The sequence below is a fragment of the Perca fluviatilis genome, chromosome 16 (assembly GCF_010015445.1).
Source record: "Perca fluviatilis chromosome 16, GENO_Pfluv_1.0, whole genome shotgun sequence".
In the NCBI taxonomy this organism is placed as follows: Eukaryota; Metazoa; Chordata; class Actinopteri; order Perciformes; family Percidae; genus Perca; species Perca fluviatilis.
In genome coordinates this window covers 25325380-25346068 of record NC_053127.1, presented here as the reverse complement: position 1 = coordinate 25346068, position 20689 = coordinate 25325380, and the positions used below count along the sequence as shown (strand labels likewise).

The 20689-nt window shown below is 40.1% G+C and overlaps 1 protein-coding gene across 2 annotated transcripts in view; it reads right to left on the bottom strand.

Moving 5' to 3' along the window:
• The window catches only part of LOC120544417 (roundabout homolog 1-like), a 91997-nt gene that overhangs the window by 62669 nt on the left and 8639 nt on the right, over positions 1–20689 (bottom strand). Inside the window, exon 1 of one of the 2 annotated variants that reach the window (XM_039778137.1) lies at positions 17801–18472. The exons of the other annotated variant lie outside the window; for it this stretch is intronic. Within the exon in view, the coding sequence (XP_039634071.1) occupies positions 17801–17861 (61 nt within the window). The 5' untranslated portion in view covers positions 17862–18472. Of the gene's footprint in view, positions 1–17800; positions 18473–20689 lie in introns of those variants that run through there. 2 annotated transcript variants of the gene reach the window in all.

Here is a 20689-nt window from a genome sequence, read left to right as displayed (position 1 = left end):
ACAGGAAAGGCACACGTTTCCAAATGTAGTATTTTTTTTTTTTTTAATAAATATGGTGGGAAATAAGATAAAGTGTCTTCATGTAGCTATGTATTTTCAATAGATGCCTGATATCCTGAGCAAAAGACACAGGATACCCATCCTCAACAGGAGCCATCACTCTCTGTCCTCCACCTATACATTTAGTTATGGTTTGTGTTCACCGTTTGGAGCCAATATTACCACAGCCTCTAAAATTATTAAACCAGCCACAGAAATACGAATCAATACCTCCAACTATATCACAACCACAAAATCAGCTCTAATCCCTGCTACACTGTTGAGATGTCAATCATTCTTGTCTTCTCAAAGAAACTGTGTAACAATGAGTCCCTGTGAGGCAGAGGACAAAGCAAACCTCCCTAATGAGATCCAGGTACACAACTCCAATGCCTCTGCACATCTTACATTCCTTCCATCTCTGCCCAATTCCGCAACACAGTCAAGCCAGCCCACCTCCATCCCTGGCCACACACACACACACACACACACACACACACACACACACACACACACACACACACACACACATACAGAGAGAGAGAGAGAGAGAGAGAGAGAGAAGAGAAGAAAAGGATATGATGATTCATGTCATGTAACCACTGTTTACCTATTTTATTGCTGGGGGAACACTTTTCTGTTTTTTTTAATGCTGCTGCAAACACTTGCTAACACAACCTTCAGCAGGTCACGCTTTTATGTGCCAATGGCCCTGTAAAGCAGATAATCACCACCGTGCAAGAGAGTGATGAGCTCCTGCACTCCCGCTGCAACCAATAAATCCCAAACAGACAAGTGTTTACCCAGATAGATAACACCTCACACATTGTGAAATGGGCGAGAATTTGATCCACTGGGTAGTGTGGTGGATGTTTTGTGTGTTTGAACATACAGTATGTACTGTCTTTTCCCCAAATCATATTAAGGAAATTGTGATCGTATATAAGAGGTGCAAACTTATCATTACGTACTGTAATGTATGCTGAATTGTGCATGTTTTTGCATCCAAAAGCTCCATATTACCCGTATAGTAGCAGTCTGACTAAAAGCCCTCGTACTGCCTGACTATTATATTCAGTTTTTTTTTCTTTCCTTCCATTTGCTTCCTTTGTCTGCTTTTCCTTTAATGCTGTCAAGTGGACCTAGCTGAAAGGCTCCATGCTAATTAATGCAAAAACTGCCAAAAAGTTGAATTGTACGAAAGGCGGGTAATTACCCACCTAAAAATTCTCCTCAGTAACAACATGGCACTTTCTGTGTGCTCCAGCGAGACCTTTCTTTGCACTGGCTCATTGCAAATGTAGCTTGAAGGTCTGTCATGATAAGACATGATGGGTAGTGATCAAATTTAGTGAACCAATTCTTCACCAGCACAACCTGGAAAGGTAACAGCACAAAGGCAGGTTCTCACCTGCAAGAGTAAGACCTGTTGCCTGAATGAAGGGATTATGAAAATTATGGAGGAAAAAAAGGCTAAACTGGACAGCAACAAGGGGCGTAAACATTGCATTTAAGTAGAATTTTACAAATGGTCCAGTTAACAGAACCTATAACAGAACAATATAAATAAGGTTGCCAATGTGGCTTTCAGTCACACATGCTGCCTACGTTTTTTAATTGTGTTGGGCTGTTGACTAAGGGTCCATGTAGCTCCCTAAGCTCCCTGGCATTACAGAAAGGTAATATCAGCCCGCTACAAGTGGGCCCCCAAAAGACCAGGCTTTATCTGCAAAGGGCCAGCAGCCAGCATACAATCAGTACTCCAAACATGCACACAGATGCACAATGGAGTACATACATACACACCAAAGGTCATTTGTAGCACCTGTGCCACTACAAATGTGTTTTTTTATGTCTATCCTGAGTCAGTTGTGTTGTCTTTTGAAGATCTAGAGAGAGAAGGGGAATGCAGAGCAACACAAATAAAAGAGAAAGGAGCGTGTCTGTGTAGTTTTGTCTCAGCCAGTGAGAAAAGAAGTGGGTAGACAGTCTGTTTTCCCCACAACTGTGCGTCTCTCTAGAGAATCAACTAAAATGTACAGAAATAAACTGCAAAAAAAGCTTTGGTATGTTGGAATAACAAGCTAGGTATTTTGTATTTTATTCAAGTAAGTTCTAGTGAGTTAGAAAAGAAGGCATGAGGGGATATATCATAGGAGGAAAATGAGGAGGAAGAGAGGAGGTGATAAAGGGGGAAGGTAGGGGATAACAAAAACAACAAATTGTCCACTCTAAGATTCTAATAACACATGTGACAAATATGAGTGTAATTTACTACAACGTTGGTGGTCTTGGATGGACCTACCCCAGTGTCATTTATAGTACAATGCTGTATGTATTTAGAGTGCATGAAAGGAGGCTACTATGACTGTTTGGAACCAAACCAAAGAAATATACAGAGAAAATGCACTGAGAACACACTAGCTGTCAGCTCAGTATGAAAAATGATCCTTTCCAAAGGTATAGCACTTCAGACAGGCTGACAGACACATGGACACACACTGATACACAGTGTTGTGCATGGACGTGGTAAAAAGAGGACGTTCATTGAAAGTGCACTGTGTTTTGCGGCACCCGAAGACCGTTTCCATGTTGATATCTGTTTCTCGCTACCTAAATCTTAACCAAACCCTACCCATGGATGGGGGCGATACGGGAAACATCATTTTAAAAGGAGGGAAACAACATTCGACCGGGCAACAGACTTTGACACCAAAAACAAGGCCGAACCAAATGTCCGCCACATTGGCAACGAATTTGAAACGACACATCAAGTTGAAGCATCCGACTACTCTCGGAGAAGATTATTTATAAAAACAGAAAATGGAAGAAATTAACGTGAACTGTGAACTTAATTAAAAATTCTAATTTATAAACTATGAACATAACAAGTTCATTTTAATCTGTGTGAACTGAGCTAGCGATTGTCAAGTGTAAACTTGCACAACACTGCTGATACACATGTTTCTGAAGCAATCACTTGGAGAGTGGAGACTGGTGGAGAGTTGTTTTCAAATCAGATTTACACTCCAAATTCACTTATATGAAGAATGTGCATAATCGTCTCTTTGTGGTTTTCCCAAATAAGCAAGTAGTAGATAAGCAGTGGGTATGATGTATTCATGTAGAATGCGGTGGACTGTACCCCTTGGGTGCTGCTGACAGCTTCGTGACACAATCAGCTTGCTCAGTGACTCTGACCCCAAGCCTACCAGAGCCACAGTGGTGGAAATGGTAAATCTCCCCCTGAGGTACTGTAGGCTTACCTGTGCTCGAGTGCCAGTCTGGAAGAGTAGCAGTCAGGCACAGCTAGTAACAGCAGGCAGATTTTGTTGGAGGCTTAAGAGTGTGCAGTAAATGGAACCGCTATGTCTTGTTAAGGAAATCCTTTGTTTTTCAGTCTGTAAAAGTCGTTTTGTTTTCTTTTTTGTGACCCGTGGGCTGGATCAGCCCACACTTTTAATGGCGAGACAGAGATTTCCAGACGCTTTGAGTTCAAAGCCGTACTCTTGCAAGTCAAATGACAGCACATGTTTGAACAGACAGCTATCCAAGACCAGATGAACAAGGCAGATATCAAGAGAACACAACTAAGATTTGGAGGCTTACAGAGCATTTGAGAGACAGACATGACAAGTTACACAGAGAAACAAGAGACAACCACAGCACCAAAGAGAACTGCAGTGAAAATCCCAACTGAACTAAGTAAACCACTGAAGTTGTTTCATTTTTAGTTCGTAGTCAGAAATGAAGAATGTAATTTTGTAATTGGCCGGCCAGCAAGTGTTAGACAGATGTTGGCACTTCTCCACTTTTGGCCTGACACACAGTGCCAGTACACAATTACACAAAAATAGTCAATTAAGAATGACTTAATATTGCAGAATGAATCCTGTGTCTGAATAAGAACTAAATGCTGTCAGCATTTCCATCCTAAAATACACTTCGCAGACCCAGACTGGACAGCCGTCTTACTCTGTGACACTTAACTTGCAGCAGCAAAGTATTAATGTGACAAGAGGGTGATATTATGCTAGTGTGTGCTGTGCATCACTGAACCACCTTTGGTATTTTAAGCACATCTGATTATACAGAAATGTCAGAAAACGCATCCAACAAATCCTCTCTTCTAAGGCCAAGTTCTGACTAATGTGGACTCAGCACTACATCAAAGGGGCTATATAAGGGAGACCAGGGACCTGTTGTATAACACATATAATAAAAGGTTACATGCATTGCACACAAAAGCACAAAAGACGAAAATAAATACTTATTTTGAAAACATCTACATGCTAACCTTCAACTAACTTTCCTCATATTGAAGCATAATTAACGAGAAAAATGAGCATATAAACCTCATATCTGCCCCGGCTAACTTTAACAGAATAAGCATAGCGTTTGTTCAGGCAGAGCACTGACGGTGTGCTTGTATTGACTTGACTGATTGGGATCAGCTGTTTGCAATATGCTTCCCTAGATAGGCTCGTTCACAGCTCATGTTCATGCAGGTGTACAGCACAGACATTATAACCTTACACTTATTACTGGTACTTCGATGATTACGCTCAAGCCAATGCATGTTTGCTGCAGAAGCTCCCTCCACCACCCCAACCTCCCCCTTATGTGGCAATTTGTGTAGTTGACTTAACTAAGATTTAATGTTCATGCATGTGTTTATTAACAGGGATTAGCTGTCTCAGCAGATCATCCCCATCGCTGCTCAGATAAATGATCAGCATAAATGTTGATTGTGCATATTCATACCATTAAGCTTGCAATTCAATAGCTTGACAGGGAAACGGAATAATGCCATTCCACAGATTAATAAAAACAAACAAAGGCTTTTTTGGGTGGGGTGGTCATAGTTATGACCATTAAAACAGTGGTTTTAATGATGGCGCTGACACACATTTACTCAAAGGTTGAGTGAAAATCCTCATAACAGATTACCTTTTATATTCCTATTTCCCAAGGAAATGTCCGACAATTTGGGAAATACACTTATTTGCTTTCTGGTTGCACATAGTCTATATATCGACGACGGTTCATTTATGGGATAGTTCCGCCGGATGTCCCTCACTTTCTGCTTTCTTTGAGTTAACGTTAAACCCTGATCGGTTCGAGCAACATTAACCCTAACCGCTGAGCAACAGTACACAATGAAAAAGGCAAGTTTTAAGGAAAATTTGGATTGTGCAACAAGGCAGGCCTGCTTGGTTCGTTAGGGGAATGATTGTAAAGATTTACAAAGAATATGTTTACGCCATTTACTCTAACGGGGACTTTTGGGACCTATTGGCGGGGATTTGCTATGGACAAATACATACGGCGATACACTGGTAAGAGCAAAATATGTTCAACCATGTATCCAGCTAATTCATATAGCTCCTGTTACTGTATTTTGGGAACAGTTAACTTTATTTAATATTGTATGCAGCGTTTTCTTTTGACCGATTTATCTAATATCCAGGAGTGTATGCCCCTGTTGCCAGACCCTCCTCCGCAGCGCTGTGTGAGATGTGTGACTATGTTGCACATAACCCTCATAAACCTATAACTTTTTACACTTCAATTGTTTTAATGGATTAAACAAACAAGATCAAGTTTTCATCTCAGCCTCCCTAAAAAAAAAAATTTAATCTATTTTAGTGCTTCAAGTTAGAGTTTGCAAACTTGTCTGTTAGTGACAGAGGACAAACAATTACAGGTTGAAAGGGCCTGAAACAGGTTGAATATTCTGTGTCGCTGTCACCAATGCTATGCACCTGTAACCCAGTCAAGGAAAAGGGTTAACACGTAGTGTTGGCCAATCAGAGGAGGTTGTGCCACACTCCTGCCTTTGGCTCTGAGTCTCTATCTGATCTGTCAGAGGGAGAGCAGGAGTGCGGTTGTGAAATTTAACGTTGGTAGTCCCCAAAGAAGAAGTTGGTCATTTCATGGTGCAGATTAGAACCCAAATTGAAACGTAAGCAACTAAAATTTCTGAATGTTAGAACATTGTGTAAAATTGGTCGTTATTACTATTTTATTACTGTGTCAGGTTTAATTCCATCATATTGTTAACAGTGTCAAAAAACGTTAGCTGACGCTGTTGTTCAGTAGCTAGCTCAGAGATGATCGGCTAATGAAATTACTGATTTAGCAGGTGGGGGTTTGCAAAACACTGTATCCCGTGACACATTCTCATTAGGGGCTGACCCCCCCTAAAGGTCTAATCCTAGAATCGCTCCTGGCTTCATATATATCATAACGAAAGAGTAATATCGATCTTCTTCATTAACTTTTGGCATGAAAGCGACCATTTACCATTTTTGGAAAGAAAAGAAATCCAAACCTGATGGAAAAGAAACCATTTGTGTTGCTCAGCCCTGGGAGACACATATTCCAAACATACACACTCATTCATTTGAAAAGTAAAACACAGGCAACCAATAAATGCCAGACATTCTTCCTCAGGCTGTATAAACTACAATTAAGTGGAACAGTTGAACACTGTCATTCACTCAAGTATGTGGGGGAAGGAATGTGAGTGTGTTTCTATGTCTGTGTGTGGCCAGGACAAGGTGTGTGCAATCACATTCTTTCTTACATTGTGCTGACGCATTTGATCTTCTTAAATTGCATTTTGTACATGTGATTTTAATCACATGGACGTTACGAAAAACTTTAATTACAATACTGCGAGTTTCTTTCCTCTGGCAGCCTTCTAACAACACAATGAAGCAGTCTGCAGAGAGGAGAGTCAAGGTCATGTACATGATAACACCTCCACAACTGCAGCACCCAGATGTTCAGGGCAAGATACCGTGTGGGGTATGAATAGGCTTGCAAGCTTAACACACGAGCAGCTTAAGAATGCACATTACAAGATGCAGAGGTAGATAGGAAATAATTAGAAAAAGAACTGATTGCTTTCGATAGCAATGGATCTGTCAATAATGTTTGTTATTAATCATTTAGTCCTAAAAATTTCAGGAAATAGTCAAAAATGGTCATTACAATTTTCCAAAGTCCAAGTTCATGTCTTCAAATAACTTGTTTTGTCCCGCCGACACCAAAATATTTTCTTTTTTTAATTACATGAAACAGAGAAAAGCAGCAAATCCACATCTTTTGAAAAGCTAGAAGCAAACGTTTTGCATTTTTTCCCCTAAACAAAAAAAGACTTGAATGATAAATTGTCGACAACCATCTCTTGATCAAATAATTGATTAACCGTTTACATTAAATTACTTTTTGACGCTCCTTCATTGAGAATTGTGTGAAAATATTTACTTGTGTATTAATTTCATGAAGACAGGTTCTAAATTGATTGTTTTTTTTTTACTGTGCAATAATACAATATTGTGAAAAGAAAATCTGGTTTGGGTTGTCAGCTGTTAAATGCTCAGTTGGAAGGTAATGAAGCAATGAAGTCCGCAGGGCAGACACAAAGCAGAACATTGCTGGTACACGATAAACATCCGAGCTGGACACTTTAACTGGAGAACAAATCCATCAGGCTGTCAATGACACAAGCTGTGGTCTTGGCTTGCTTTTTTCAAACCAAAGCCAAACTGCATATTCAATCCCATATTCCTGCAGTTTGTAAGAATCCAATAACATTTGTTGCTTCAGTTCATTGAAAGTTTTTTTTTGCTCACACATGACATTATACTGGCTTGCTGGTCAAGAGCGCATGACATATCCTTAGCTTTGTTAATGCTATTTTCTGGTAATCCCTAATTGTGTGATAACTGTCCGCATTTCCTTCACATTTTGCTTTTTCTACACAGTATATTGCTTTGACATAGGCCCAGTTAAGATGAGTTTAGCTCCTGTATTGGTGATGAGAAACACCTTAGAAGCACAAGTGCCTGGAAAGGCCAGCAGCAGCCCATCTGAGAGGCTTATCCTCACTCCATTAAATGTTCAGTGGAAAGTAAAGCGGCGGTATAGGCCATTGATTATCACTCAGGCAGAGCTTGAGTGCAAAGTCAAACTTCCCATGAAAAGAGACAGTCCCTGAAGTGGCCAAGATGAAGTTGGTTATTATTAAAGAAAAAAAATCCACTTTGGGTTAATCTTGCATTTACTGATTTAATACGGATGCCTTATCTTCTCATCTAGTTAGAAGTTACAATGTAGTCTACAGTATTCAGTATACTCAGTTAAATAGACTGCATAATGTGTGTTTGACCATCTGTACTTTATCATGTTTCCTTCATCTCCTTTGAGGCTTGCAGCTTATAAAAATGCCATTTAAAAGCATGTTTGCTATACTGAGTTAATACATTAATATGACATTAGCTTCATGCTGCGTCATTGCATGTCACAAGTGCATGTCTGCATGACCTACATTTATTTTCGGTCTTAATTGCGCCCCTGGTAGTGGCAGCCCAGATGTGAACTGACTGGCATACTGTGAAGGGGGAGAGACTTTGCCCTGAGCACCAAACCCATCTGAAAAAACTGAAGCCCTCTCACAGGACTTTGTCTAATCTGGAGTCCCACTTCATGAATGTGTATGCAGACACAGACATATGCATGTACTGTATTAGACAACATCTCAATACCAACAAACACACAGAAATTTTAACACAGAAACAAGTTCAGATATGCCTCTAAACCACTCTTCTGACTCTCAATTACTTTCTCTTTAATGTGGCAGAATGAGTGCCCAGACCCCTGGATGTCTTTAGATTGCATTGATACTAAAACGATCATAGCATTAACTTAATAGTCCAAGAAGACATTAATACGAGGGTGCGTTCAGCCACAGGAGATTATAGGTTAGTGCTGTGTACATGGCAGCCATTACATTTTGCTGGTATTGTTAATAACCTGTGTAGTAAAAGAGATCGCACTTAGCTCTGCCATACGCCCCACTGTGTCTGAGTAGGCGAATACCCGCTCCATGGTATTAATACCCTTCTAGTTGATTTACATTTACATATGAAAGAATAGTACCACACTTTGGAAAGCATGTCCACTGTCTTGCTGAGAGTTAAGTGAGAAGATTGATACCACTGAAGCCAGAGCCAGGAGACAATTAGCTTAGCTTAGCACGTGAACTTCCCAAATTGTCAAAATATTCCTTTAAAATGCATCTCTGGTTTACATAATAAAAATAGCCTCCCCTTTCTGGTTCAAACTGGTTCAGACTATGTGACTAATAAGCAAATAAAATGTAGGCCTATTAACCAGAAACAGGTTGAAAGTGATATATATATATATATATATATATATAAATAAAATATATAATATATAAAAATATTTACAGAATCAAAATATGTTTTTGTTGTTTCTCAAAACGGTTTCAAATCTTAAAGCAGCAGTCCAACTGTTACAACAACAGCAACGGGTGTCTTTCACATCGGCAGCAGTCAAGCCAAGGAGCCAAATACAAATCTTATCAAAGCACAGCTGCTGCTGCTGCTGCTGCGGCTGGTAGTGGTGCCACATTGCTACCATGGTGGACATACCGTCTTCATTTTAAATATTAGACCTTGCACTTGCACAAAATCTACCTCTTGACGTCACCCATTCCAAAGAATAATGTCTTAAATTGATGATGGGAATATCAATCACTTAATGAATACATAAAGCCAGGATTTTTGTTTATAAAGGCAGTGTATGACAGTATATAGTATGTGTATACTTTTTCAGACACTTAGTCTATCAACAGTACCTGCAGGGAGCAGCAATACTACAAGTGTCAATAAAGCACCGCAGTGGGAGCAGCCAAGAAGTCAGAGTTCAGCACGGAAGAAAATCGGCTGTAAGAAATCCATAATATACTGACCTCTTTTTTTTTTCCGCAGCAAACCTGCTTGTGTCAATCACTTCCACTGGGCACATATCATTTTAAGGGCGTCTTGACAAATTGTTTTTCGCTTCGTTTTTGCTATGAAGGATATGAAGTGTTTTTTTCTATGACAAGTTAAAAGCTTAACCTTTAATAAGCTTTTCCAACAGATTTTTTTAAAAAGGTGATTAAAACTGCTCATCTTGTAGTAATTCCAGAATTTATCTGTATGAACAGCTTTTTATTTGGCTCTATTCTCGGTGGTGCTCTTGATCTCATGTTGGCACGGGGCTCTGGCGTTGGTTGTTGACGTGAGGAATACAGTTAAAGCCCAGCTTTCCAGCTTGGTTTGCTACATTGCGTGGCTTGAGTTTGAGGGTATGAGGTGTTTCTGAGGTAAAGCGTTACTTTGGGTGTTTTAATAAATTGCTTTAAGAGTGCAAAACTTAGCTTACAATCTGAAAATCTTGGCAACAGTTGATCTGCTGGTTGAAGAGAGGTTCCACTCAACCGTTTAATGTAATTGCAATGATTTGTGGAAAAAAACAACTGAATACAACAATTTGTCATACCTCTCACTGCCAAACCAGCACTATTTGGAATAAAGCAGCTTTACCAATCTGGCTACATTCCACACTTGATACCAATCTTGCATGTCACAGTAAAGCCGCAGTTTGAAGTGAGCAAAACAGTGCAGGTAATTTAGTTGATTGGAAGGAGTTCTTACTGCAGCAGAAAATCACAGGCTATGGGAATAAAATGTCTGTAAGATTCACGACTGTCTGGAGTTTCCTTTTATCTCTGTGTTCATACATACATATTCTGAACATAACTTAATTACTGACTGTATTTCATAACATAGCCACAAAAGTCTGCAGATGTGGCATCGCTTCCCTCTTCAACACTTTGACACTAGCCCTGTCCACACTTTTTTTCATTAACCTGAGGCATTTTTTTTTTTTTTAAACATGATAAGATGTCATTTGCTATCATTCCACTCTGCAACTCCTAGTAATATGCACTTGGAAAAGAAGGCCACCGGCTACATTGTAACCCAGCACGGAAATGGGAGAAATGGAATGTAAGAAAGTACAACCCAGATCCAAGGCACATATATTTTTTTTTTTTTTTTAACCATAAAAGTGTCTTATTTACACAAACTCTAGAGTTGAATTAGCAGATGGAAAATGTGTCAGTTCTTGATGAAAAAAAAAGATAATTTGTTCTTGTGAACTGGTCAGCGAGACATCAAAAGTAGCAAGTAAAATGAATAAAAGCACTGTGATACGGTAGGTGAAATACAATCAAAAAAGCGTAGGATATTGAAACGATTGCCATTATTACAAAGGAATAGATAACGGCATATCATAATCTTGTTACATACTGTATGATTAATTCTTACAACATATTACTTGTTGGATATAAACCAGTAAACAAGTATCTGTCTTGGCCAATATATCCATTTAAATCTTCATTCACTGTGCAATACCATGCCATTCCTACATAATACAAACATCTCCCACTGGCTCTCCCACTAGCTAATGAGACTGTATGTCAAAATGCTAGAGATGGTTTGAGAGACATTCCAACGTCCACCTCTGGTTAATGAAGGTAACATTAGGCAGGTCCTCTCCCTGTAATAACACGGCCAGTCCTGAGGGCATCGTGCTCACACTGGCCTGCTGATTCCAGCCGCTCTCTTCATCATCACGGAAGGCTAACCGGGATCTAATGAACCAAGTGAAGGACTGGGTTTGGTTTAGATGTGTTCTGATCAAGGCTGTCAGAATAAATTATAATATTAGAATTTCAAATACATGTCATAAAATCCAACCAGCTGAATGTGTCAAAATAAATTATTTTGTTTTTTTTTTTTCATTCTTTTACAACCCGAAATCCTTGAGGAATACCGCATCACTCTGAAAGCAACTAATGCAGCACTTCAATCATTGCTAGGATGGATGCACAAGTTGTAGGACCATATATAACCAACCACTTGTTTCAGAGATTGTGTAAGAAAGAAAAATGCCTATATATATCTTGATTATCATGAGTAAGAAACTAGATGGATTCAAAAACACAGGTGTGGGATGTCTTCACAATTACTTGTAAAATCTCAAAACTATAAAGAACAGGAGACTTAGAGCCGGTACACACCAACCGGACGGCTGACCCTCGGCAGAAAAGCCAGTCGAAATGATCAGTCGGGTCCCCGAGGTCCAAAAAACTGCCTCGGAACACACTGAGGCGACTCCGACTTGTAATACGTCTCCATAGCAGCAGGCGGCACTACTCTGTATTGTTGCCCAAGAAATAAAAACCAGCAGCTGATTGGACAAACGCGTCACATGGGTTTGTTTTCTCCGGAAATTCAAAACCAGACTGTCATGACGATCTCATATTGTACTAAAATAGTTCACTGAAACATGTTTCTGAAAACATTTTAAGCGAGAAATAGTCCATGCAGTTGCTGAATCTGTCTTCATTTCAGCTCAACAAAGGTCAGTTTAAAAGATTTTCGTCAGATTTTGAGAGACTCTAGTCACACTCATTCCGCTCGCCATTTCCGGGTGAGTCCCGACTGCCCTGCCTCCGACTGAACATGTCAGGTCGGCCAAAATGAAGGCCGACAGCCCCCCAGACTGACGACGGCACACCGAACAGATTCGAGTCACCGACCTCGCCAGACTGTCCAACGGCCGATTTTCGGCCCTGTGTGTCCCGGCCTTAAGGAGTATAAACAGCCCAGAGAAAACCACAAACCGGCTGGAATTTCTGAGCTTAGAAGCTAGTCTGTCCAGATAAGCGTGGCAATTGGTTCACTATTTAGGATGGTTTCTTGTGAGGAACTACGAGCAGCACCTCTCGGTGACAAGCACAAGACACAAAAATAATTTAGCAGATCCATATTACGTCCGTATTAGGCTTATTTATTATTCTTACTTATTAATTTTGTTTTCACAGTAGTATGATGTGATCTGTGACACAGTGGACACAACCACATTTTATCAGCTTAAAAAACACATACTTAAATGACAAAATTAATTGGTTAGTGCAATTTGTGTCTGCTTGATTTATTACATTACTGAAGTTCCAGTGACCCTGAAACTTCATGTTTAATATTTTATTTTATGCTCAGCTTCATGCTTTTATACTTTCATGGTTAATTTAAAGTTGTTTTTATCATTTTGCTGCTAAATTGTTTGTCTCAGCTCATGCTTGAGTTGTTGTTGCACCTTATGAAGACATTGTTGTGCTTTAATAAGAGCTTGTCGATGAAAATGAATTGACAATTGAAATTGCTGACTGAACAAATGAACTGTGCTGTGATTCTATTTTTACACATATGAGTAGAAAAGGTTAAAGGAAATTGTATGGGTGTGAGGACCCTTCAGGCAAGGAACCTGCAACCTTTGTGGGGCAGGCAGATATAGTATAGATATAGATAGATATAGAGTTTGTGTGTGTGTATATATGTGTGTGTGGGGGTGTGTACGTATATGTGCTTCCCTTTGAGAAGGTGTGATGACCTGTGAACTCCAGGCCTGCAGGCGCTTGTTAAAGCTCTCAGTAGCTTCCCTTCCCCAGCGTTGGCAACCACACTCGGCCTCATTGCACCGCAGGACACCAGTGAGTAAACAAGGGAAGCAATCACAAATCACAGCTTTCAGCACACAATTCGAAAACACACATTAAAACAAGCTTGTGCCAACACCATTACATATGCATGTATGCACATTCAGTCAGAAGCAAACAATTGCAGCAACGTCTGCAGGGGTTTGAGAGACAAGAGGGATACACTCTCAGTTTCAATGCCAGAATAGTTCCTGAGGGACAGAGTTCATATGAGCATGTATACGGTAATGATGACCTTAAAAACACCTGTGTCAAGCAACATGCCTTTGGCATGACCTCGTCTTTACATAATCTGACTCTGTGGCTGCTCTGTATAACAATGAGAATATAATTTAAGGTGTAAAGGTGTTTGTCTGATTCAAGTCTTTCAAAATATAAACACAAAAACTGCTTAAGAAGTCCAGAAATAGCCCTAAAACCAGGTTTAATGGATCCCAAGGATGGGTGAGAAAAATACAATGGCTTGAAAGCCTTAAAGCCATTCAAAGCTAAAAAGCACAGCATACCAGAGGCGTTGACAGCAGTCAAGAATTAAATATCATATGCAAAATTATCAAGCAACCAGTGCACCTTTCTTAAAAAACAGAGTAGTTTCTGCAGATTATCAGTCAGTATGAATGAAGCAGGGATGGGCCACACCCTCAATGCATTAAAAAAAAAAAGTCCTTATTTCTATCCTTCACATTGGCATCTTCCAAGAAATAAACAAGAATAATGAAGATGCTCTCCAACCAACCATTTATATTTAGTGAAGCCTATTAGATGCATTATTTCTAAGGAAGAAAAACGAAATAATTTGACAATTTCATGCAACAAACAAAGGAATTATCGCCTACGTGCAAAGATGTCCTATCAGCCCCGTCATCCATAGCGAAGAGGTCATCATTAGTGGTGGGACTCCACTCATCATTGTCACCACCACAAAGACTTCAGGGAGTCTTGTTAGCTGAGGGGACTAACACAGCAGGCCAGTTTCCCCCAATCAAGCCATCATTACTTAAAGTCCAGTGTTCTGTAACAAGTGCTGTGCAGTATTTTGGGTCACACCAGTCAACCTCTTGCAGCCATTGAGTGTCGGTCGCCAAAGCAGCATGAGTAGGTACATATGAACTCTGACCTGTGTGCAACTAACTCCAGCAGGCCAGCCAGATGTCTCAATCAAACTGGTCCCTGTGGGGCTGCTGCAACACCAGTGATGGAATTAGGCTGTGTTCTGCTGGTCTCTGAGCACCTCTTGTACTTACTTCTACAGTGATAACACATGGACGAGGCGGCCTATAAAAAGGTAAAACAAGCCTCAGAGGGCCTTGGTCACTTATTACTAAAGTAATTAGCCTAGTTACTAGCTGAGCTAGTACAGTTATGATGAAGATAATAATCCTATCAGTCCCAGCCAATGCGATTGGGTTTCAAATCCTGTACTGTTGTTTGAAAGCACAGTTGAGACAACCATCATAAAAGGATGAGCCATTATTTTATTTTCCCATGGTTCCTTTTTAGACAGTGTTTACAGACCATCAAACAAAGCAGGTAGACTGGCGCTGCAAGTCACAGCATTACTCTGGGGATGTGTAATTTAGATCTGGGGGATGAAAGGGACAAAGCCATTTCGACACGAGTGTATGCTTTTAATGGCCATCATTTAGATTATTATGTATCATCCAATTATCGTTGGCAGATTTATTATGCAAACTCTCAACGAAGGGGAGTTCCAGGTTTCCCTTAGTTCTGAGTGCAATGAAGTCACTTAACAGCCGAGCTTCAAGAGCTCAACGTTTTAATGATGGACCATTGTACGTGTTTATGCTACAGTCAAGATACCATAGAAAGGGATGAGTTGGTATACATTAAACAAAAGAAGGATGGATAAAAGACATGCAATCATTCTGATTGCAATTTGTTATGCATGGATCATTTTAAAGGACAGGCATGTAAACCTGGCAGCTATCCCAGATATAATGTCTAAAAATCCCTGTAATCTATGGTGGGATGGGGGTGTGGTAAACACACACTCACTCGCAGGCTCAGCCTGGCCAGTGCCATGTACATTTACTGTAAACCTTATTGCAATTCAACTCACACATGTTGGCTAAAAACTGCAGTGCTGGGCCCATCAGTGAGTGGTCAAGAGCATTGAATAAATATCTTTGTATCTGGGCTTCAAATAATGGGGTGTGCGTCATGGCAGGTGTGCATTTCAGATTAAACATATTCAGTTAATGATGAAGGTTCAGAAAACTTCCTTAAAAGTATAGAACAGCACAAATATCCTTGAGTACTCTTGAAACGCTCAGGATTGTGTGGTTACCAAGTTTGTCGGTTTGGAAATTTAGTGACAACAAACTGGAAAATTGGTGTCACACATTTTTTTGCTCTTGATGTAGACAGACAAGCCTAAGTATGTTTCCTTTTTTGAGTCACCACTGAAATGTGAGAAAATAGTTGGTAAAAGGCTGTATTATATCCACCTGTTGACAGCTTCTGCAAGGGTCACAGAAAGAACATTTGGTGCATTATTTTTGGTTTGGAAAACGTTACATAAATAACAGTCATAATATGTTGAATTTAAAGAACGGTGTCACACCCAAGAATAAGATTTAACCCAAATGTATTCTGAAGTGGGCAAAATTATTTTCAGCTCTCGTAGAAGTAAAAGCCTTGGGGAAAAAAAACTGCCTCTACAATGTCAAAGAAAAGAAGTCCAGTGCCAAATAAAGCCATCACTCAGTGACAGACACTTATGAAAGCCCTAGTGCTGAAAATATATTGTTCTTTTTTTCAGTCTGTGGCCATTGCTAATGTTACTGACAGTTGTCTTTGTCTTACAGAGTGAACAAGACTGGCGCCAGTAAGGAATTTGAGGGACTCTTGAAATAAATAAAAATTTTAAAAATTCAGATTTCTCATGTGCCCTTTCCTGTGGTTTCAAGAAAATATGCATTGACATTTTGTAATATTACTGGTGAATGAACAACAATTGCTACTTAACCACTGTTAGCCTACTCTAGGCTGAAGCCTTAGTCTAAAATTCACTCCACAGCTTAAAATATGTAAAAGAAAATACTTTTTTTCATGTATACGGTGGAGAGATTTTATTTATTTCTCTATTGGGCGTGCTGTCCTCCAGGCTTAAACAGCTTGTGCCCCACAGCAGGTGCATACTGTAGGTAAAAGATTTAGTTCTAATCTAATATCTGGACTGAAGCTACCTACAGTACTGCAGTATTAGTCTATTTGACTGTAGTTGCTACTATATTCTGCATAATATTAGTGTGCCTTTTCAGTCCTAGTGGGTGGAGGAGGTGATGTCTGTGATGCTCCTTCAAACCTCAACCTTTTGCTGCTTGACTGGGACATGGCGGCTAACATCAGCTGGGATCGAGGCGAAAGAAAAATGTGTGAGCCAACAAGGTCTAGTGGAAAGTAAGTATGTTGTCGGCTTCCAACAAAAACGTTGTCTTTGCTGATGTGTACCACAACCTCCACCTGCAATATCAGTGTTAGATTAATGTTATGCTTGGCCATTTTCCCATAATGAACCTTGACCCTCTAACAAAAACACAGCATCCAGCTAGTACACAACATGTATAATCCAAAGATTTTTTTTTTCTTTGTCTCAGATGATGTCTGACAATGCCTAATTCCCCAACATAAATGTCACCCTGGATTGTATTCTGGAGTTGGCACATTCAAAACTGAAGATAAGTACTGTAAGTTAAACTACCAGTGTAGACTGGGAAATTTTTTTAAAAAGAACATTGGGAATCATGATCTTTTATCCCCAAAAATTTTTTTCCTTACTGAGGACTGAGGATGATAACCTAGTACCGATATGGCCTACTTTGACTCATTGCTAAAAAAAAAAAAAAAAAAAAAAAAAAAAAAATATCTGATGCACCATGTCTTTAAAGAGCATGATACAAAAAATAACAACAACATGGGCTCAAAAAAAACTAACTCTTTTTTTTTTTTTTTTTTTTAAAAAAAAACAGGGGAAAAAAATTTCCCCCCATTTTTAAAGCCCCCCCCAAAAGGGGGTGTTTACTCTACGCCTAAAAGCCGCAGAGCATAGATAAATGGGTCACTTTCAGCACGCAGCATGGGTCAGGGGCCACATACAGATACTGCTGGCTACACAGAGAAAAGGTGACCGGAATACACGCAGGGTGCCATGACTGATCAAATTTAGCCAATTCATCACCCCCTCTAACTTCTCTCTCTGTTCCACCATCGCTATTTAAACCAGGTCTCTTTCTATACAGGACATTAGCCATTATTCTGAAAGTGCCCGTACTGAAAACATAAGGAAAGCTTATCTTGGCAATAAGCAACTCATACCTGAACAAATCTGTAGAAATGCCAGTAGACAATAAATCCCCGTCAGACAGGCAGGCATCATTCAAGAGAAGCTGGAAACGGTGTAAATCCAGTTAGATTGCGCTTTGTGGTCTATTTCATCTAAATCACAACTTCTACTGCGGAGCCTATGATGGGGATCCGTCTGGAGGAGAGTTCCTGAACTCCGCAATAATACAGATAATACTGTTCAGAACTGCTCCTCGGAGAGTGAATTTCTATTAGAATCAGAGTTGGGATCAGTCGGAGGCATCGTTGCGGGCTACTCGAGAAGTAATCCACTCAACACCACTTGGATTTTCTCCACTCCTATCAAACTCCTCACTTCCAAATGCTGATAACTTCGCGGAATTCATCTGTGATCAGATACGCTATTAGTTCCACTTCGGGAGAAGCTTTCTGCGGCTGAATGGAGAGCAAGAATCCGAAGAGTAGAAGCGTCCAGTTGCAGCCACTTTAAATGGTTTAAACGTGTAGTTTTACCCCGGTTTCGTGGGACTGGCGCTGGTTGGATGAGGCGCCGCGCGTCTCTGCGCTCAGTGCTGGTTTGGTTTTCCTAACCAGTCAGAGGCTTTTCTGTTGTGCAGAGGAGATTCCTGCGAGTCAGGCACCATTTAACCGCATACGGATACATTCACAACACGAGGCTCCACTGGGCTTTGCATCAAGCACGTCCCTTGTGAAAAAGATCCAGTCTACAGCAGCCTGATACACATCACAATTATTGCAAACTACGGAATGTGGATGTTATAGTTTTAATATCCAATGGAATAATATCAAGTCCCATAGGCCTAAGTCAAGCCGTTTCTATTATGGATCCAGTTGGCTGCAACAATCAAACGCTTTGTTTTAAGCCACATCACTTTCATAAGAGTCGTTTATGAACGGCAGAATTCCCAAACCAAACGTGTACTTAATATTTTAAAGTGTGTCTACTGATGAAAGTGAAACAAAATTTGACCTTGCTGAATGATTTATACTATTTTCATCCTCCCATCAAGACGGAGGGATGTACACTTTTACTGTGTCCTTATTAAAACCTAAAGGGACCAGCTCAGGCAGCACATATGGGAAACATACTGTATTCCTAATGAGCCAGTGAAATGTCCCTTCATCCACACCCGCCAGCAGTGCAGCATTGTGCTTCTTCTTTCCATGACAAAAATCAATGAAGTGTTCACCCTCTGACCTCTCAACATACCACTGGGAAATTAAATGACATTTTGAGGGCATTAGAAATGAAATGACTAACATAACATATTATGTCTTGATATGAAACATGTGGAAGTAATAACCACATAGCCTGAGTGAACTAGTCTACCTCAACAAAATACATTTTGAACTGAGAAATACTACTCTTTTAAAGTGAATAGTTACAATATACAGTGTGTCTTTATGAAACTCAGAAATGTCCTGTGTTGTCTAAACAGCTCAGCACTCCCTCTGCTGGCTGCAGGGCTGCAGCACAGTCTGGGCAGCCCTAATTCTACCCACTACACTGAGATCCCAAAGCCCACATTGGAATAGGCAGGCAGGTTGCATGACACTACAAAAATATGCCAAGTTAAGTGCATGCATCATTCCTACAATCAAAAGGGTATACTTTAAAATCCCTTCACATGTCCAACCAAAATTAGTAACAAAAGAGAAGAGACATAATTATGCAGTTAGACACAAACTTCAATCGCTCTGTCTTTCTAACACGGTACAGAAAAAAGCAGTGATGCTTCTGGTCTTTCAAGTCACATTTAGACTGAAAAAAGTTGACTTACCCGGCCCTCCCTGACCTCTCGCCTCAAATCCTTTAATTGCCCATTGTGAACCACTGGTGGCTCTGCTGAATGGAGCCTGCGCTATAGGCTGAGCCATCACGGTTGGAAAACAACCAGTAAAATATGGGAAATTACAGTCTCACCACAAGCACATTTCTGCCTTTATAAAACATGCACTCTATTTGTTTGTTTGTTTTCATTGAAGAACACCTTCCACTCTCCTTTCTTTACCCTCTTGCATTTGTTTTACTCCCATGCCATATTCAACATGTTTGCAGCAACACAATGGCACCGAAATACTATATGTCCTGCAATGTCTCCTATTATTCAGTCCGTATTCTTTGTCGCACATTGCTATTGTGTTACTTTTCCCTACAGACAATCAACAAGGGTCTCTGCCATTTCCTCCAAGCAAATAGTATCCCCATATATGACTCTCTGGCTGCTCAGAGGGCTGAGACTGAATTACTGCATTAGTACCATAGTAGCCTACTGTAGAGGACAATATTGTCTTGGTCCTGTAATGACTGTATAATTAGTTTCATTATAAACATGGACAGTTATAAACTAGCTGTCATCACAGTAGGGCTAAAGCACAAATAACAAGAGGATAGAGGTTCAACAGTGGGGCTCTTGCTTTATGTGTGGGTGGCTTCAACATAACAACAGGATCAGTGCACACAGCTAATTGCAGGGTTTGTGAGTTCTGGGTTCTATCGTACATTTCACAGTTGGTCACAATTCAAAGCATCTCCAATATTTCTAGGAACAGATGGTGAAAAATGGACACAAAGACATGCCCGTCTTCATGGCAACACAGCACATAAAATGGCTAGGATTTTGAGGAGACAGTGCCAAGTACTGAAACCTATTTTTATTGATTTATTTCACTCCAAAGTAGCTCTCCAGTTGGTTCTGAGCCAGGGGAGAAAATATCTCCAAAAAGCACAAAGCCAAATCCAAAAAATATTTATGAAGGAATAAATAATTTGGAACCTCCACAGACTTGGCCTCGGCTAGTCCTTTATTACAGTAGTCACTGTTGACTGTTTTGTCCGTTAAAAAATACAGAACATACCTGATATCAGGGGTGAAATGC